Source organism: Echinops telfairi, unplaced genomic scaffold (genome assembly GCF_000313985.2).
Source record: "Echinops telfairi isolate 266 unplaced genomic scaffold, ASM31398v2 ScPeMD7_70;HRSCAF=299, whole genome shotgun sequence".
Classification (NCBI taxonomy): domain Eukaryota; kingdom Metazoa; phylum Chordata; class Mammalia; order Afrosoricida; family Tenrecidae; genus Echinops; species Echinops telfairi.
This window is the reverse complement of record NW_022103968.1, coordinates 6,856,316-6,859,759: the sequence shown is the minus strand read 5'-3', so window position 1 is coordinate 6,859,759 and position 3,444 is coordinate 6,856,316. Positions and strand designations below refer to the sequence as shown.

Here is a 3,444-nt window from a genome sequence, read left to right as displayed (position 1 = left end):
CCCAGCAGGCGTGGCTTTGGGGAAGGCAGACAAGGACAACTTGCATGTCTTGCTCACTGAACAAAGTGCTTTCCAGGGAAGCAGCTGAATATATGTTATGAAATTCCAGTTCACACACTGTTTCTAGAAGTATCCGTGAACGCTATGGATTTGAAATGTATAATTAAAGTTTCACCTGTAACTATGCTGAAGTCAGCTATACCCAACCGTCCACCATAAAGTCAATTCTGACCCACAGCGAGGTGTTGGCGAAGAATCTTGAAGTGCCATGGGCCGCCAAAAGAACAAACACGCCTGTCTTGGAGGAAGTACAGCCAGAAGGCTCCTTAGAGGTGAGGATGGCGAGACTGTCTCACATACTCTGGACCTGTTAGCAGGAGAGACCAGCCCCTGGAGAAGGACATCCCACCTGGCGAAGTGCAGGGGCAGCAAACAGAAGAGAGGCCCTGGAGATGCAGTGGCATAATGGCTGCAAATATGGCCTCAAACAACAACAATTGGGAGGCTGGCACGACTGTGGTTCCTTCCATTGTAAATCAGCCCCTGTGCATCAGAACTGGTTCACTGTCACCTAACAACAATGATTTAGGGTTTTTCTTTTTTTTCCCATATTTAATTTTTTTGCCAATCGGACGTGAAAGGCACACAGGACACATGCTGGGATTTATGGAGTCTTGTGCTAAGTGGTAGCACTCTCCATTAACTAACCTCCATCCACGCTCTGATGACGAGTGGGAAAGAAATGCGTGCAGGAAGCAAGGTGGGGTGGGTGTGGGGAGGCAGATGAGAAATGACCATCAATCATCTGCAAAGAAAAGCTACGGCAGACTTCATGATGCCCCCACGAAGCAGCACAATGAAAAAGACTCAGGGCCACCGAGCCTCAGAACTCATGGGAAATAGAATTAAAAGGAAAAGGTGGGTTTCTGTGGCCATGGGCTTCAGAAATCTTTATTATTGACCAGGCACGGATGGATCCAGCTGGGTTCGTGTCCAACTAATCATAGCGGCCTTTACAAAGTCCATGGAGGCATCTCACTCAATGGTTTGGGTAGGTCACACCGCCGAGGTTGAAAAGTCACTGGGGAATTGTCCTGATAGGGAGGGACGTGTATTTCCTTTCTGATCGCTTACGGAGGAAATCCATCACAGGGGCAGCTACAACGCCTCTGTTTGGTGGACCACTCGCCTGCCCCTGGGTTCAGATGGCATAGCAACAAAGGTTCCTGCAACTGCTCTTCGTCTGCCCCCAGGAGAGGAAGCATACCTGAGCGAGAGGGGAAGGCTGGAGCCTGGGCTAAGCGAAACAACACGCGGGCTAATAGGTATCCTGGGAAAGAGAAAAGGAACATGTGCATCAAGGAGGCCTCGTGGCCAACAGGCTTCTGAAAATCAGAGAAGGCAGGTGACAGGAGTGCTTCATACCCAGGCACCATATTGTTATGCAAATAACACACGGGCGCTATACAAGCATACTGTGCCAATAGGGGGTGGGGAAGTAGGTTGCTGTGAAAAAAGTTAGCATATCATGCTTATGAAACTATTTCTTTGGAGGAGGGCATGGTTGGCAAACCAACAGAACGCATGCGCTATCTGTGTGAAAGCATTTCTGAGGGTACATAGGTTTGACAAGCTATGGAATCATCACAACAACCCCAGAGGGAGGGATTATCATTATCATCATCATCATCATCATCATCATCATCATCATCATCATCGCTTCATTTTACAAATGGGAATAAATGGAAGTTCGGAGGTAAAGGTACTTCCTTGGGGGGTCACACAGCAACTGAATGCAGGAGTAGGATTTGCAATCCTGTTAGTCTGCCGTGGGGTAGTTTTCCCATCCATCATTGGCTTGACCAACCTTCACATAAAGCCAGGAGAAGAAGCAAGGAGCATCACATCTGGGTCCTTGCAATAACTTGCTTTGAAATCGATGGTGACCCGCAGCGATTAGAGGACAGAGCAGACCCGCCTCAGCTTCCACGATGGACGCGGACTGCATGTGCTTCTCTCGAAACGTAGCGGAGTGCTTAACCACTGTGCCACCAGGGTTCTTGATCCAACTCTGCCCATCAGGGATCCTCACCTCAGGACTCCGACACCCTCGCCCTTCTCCTTTAGGAGCCCTGGGTTGGGGACCACCCACAAACAGAAAATGAAGTGCTCACCCTGAGACTCGGGCGGACAGGGGCCTTTCTGAAGGCCACCATGAAAGATCCTGAATCTGTAATGGGGTCCCTGCTGTATGGACTCCCCACAGGGAGACACAGGGAGGCTCCATCTGCTGGACTCTAGGCGATAGGGCCGTGTGTGAAATGGTCTCACCACATATCCGGCTATCAGGACACACCGGCAGTGCTGACGCACACCACAGCTGGGCCCAGACCAAAGGCCAGTCCCTCTCTGCAGGTTTCCACCCCAGGATGTCCCCCTAACCTAATGGGCTCTGGCCCTCTCTGTCCTTTGGAAAAGTCCCACCATAGGGCTTGTTTTTCATTCCAACATTTCCGCTAACTCCTATTTTACTCATGTTGGACCCTATGAGTAGCAGAACAGTGCAGCAACTAAGAGCAGCCCGGTGAGTAACAGATTTCTACTCGGCCCTTCCTTGGGCGGACCTCTTGCCACCTCTAAACCTGAGTTACCACATTCATCCAGTGGGAGTGCATTGCATCAGAGGACCTCAAAGATGGTGGTAAGGATGTAATGAAATGTACGCTGCAGAGGACTTAGTACAGCATCAGCGCATGGCACCCACACCGCTATTATTTAACAATAACACTGGTGATCATGACAAAAGAGGGTGTGGCGGGTTACATTGTGGCCCCTGAAAAGATAGGTGGAAGTCCTCATATGTAGAACTGATGAATGTGCCTGGTTTGGAAATAGGGTCCTTGCAGATGCCATCAAGTTAAGGGATTAGGGGAGCCCCAACTTATAAGGGGAAGGAACTTTGGAACGCAAGAGAAGCTGGCCATGTGAAGACAGAGGCGAGGATTGGAAGGGCACTGCCATGAGCCAAGGTGTGTGCCAAGTGTGGCTGGCAGCCACTGGAGGATAGAAGAGCCTTTGGAGGGAGCATGGTCCTGGTCCCTCCGGAACTGGAGCATGGAGCCTCCGGAAATGCAAGGGAGTAAGTTCCCAAGGTTTGAAGCTCCTACGATGGAGAATTTTTGTCTGGCAGTGCCAGGCCCGTAGTAAAGAGGGGTGGGCTCCTCCCTCTCCTCACAGTCCCCATCATGGATCATGGATCAGCTGGTCCATGAGGAAAAGTAGGGCAGATGGAGACTTACTTCCAGCCACCGTGTGCCAAGAAGCCCCGTTGACCGTCCCGTCTTCCTTCTGGAAGTCTTCCGTGTGGCAGACCCTCCTCCGAGCGTCCGTCATGAGGCGGTGGGTGGACGCGTAGGAGTAGGCCAGCCAGCGGAACACGTGGTC

General features: G+C 51.0%; 1 protein-coding gene across 1 annotated transcript in view; it reads right to left on the bottom strand.

Annotated features, from left to right (window-relative positions):
• CPXM2 (carboxypeptidase X, M14 family member 2) overlaps window positions 1-3,444 on the bottom strand; it is a 108,672-nt gene that overhangs the window by 12,807 nt on the left and 92,421 nt on the right. The window contains exons 10-12 of the mRNA XM_045291391.1: window positions 3,300-3,441; window positions 1,268-1,330; window positions 233-294 (exon numbers count right to left, since the gene is read on the bottom strand). Coding sequence (XP_045147326.1) covers window positions 233-294; window positions 1,268-1,330; window positions 3,300-3,441 — 267 coding nt within the window. The remainder of the gene's footprint in view (window positions 1-232; window positions 295-1,267; window positions 1,331-3,299; window positions 3,442-3,444) is intronic.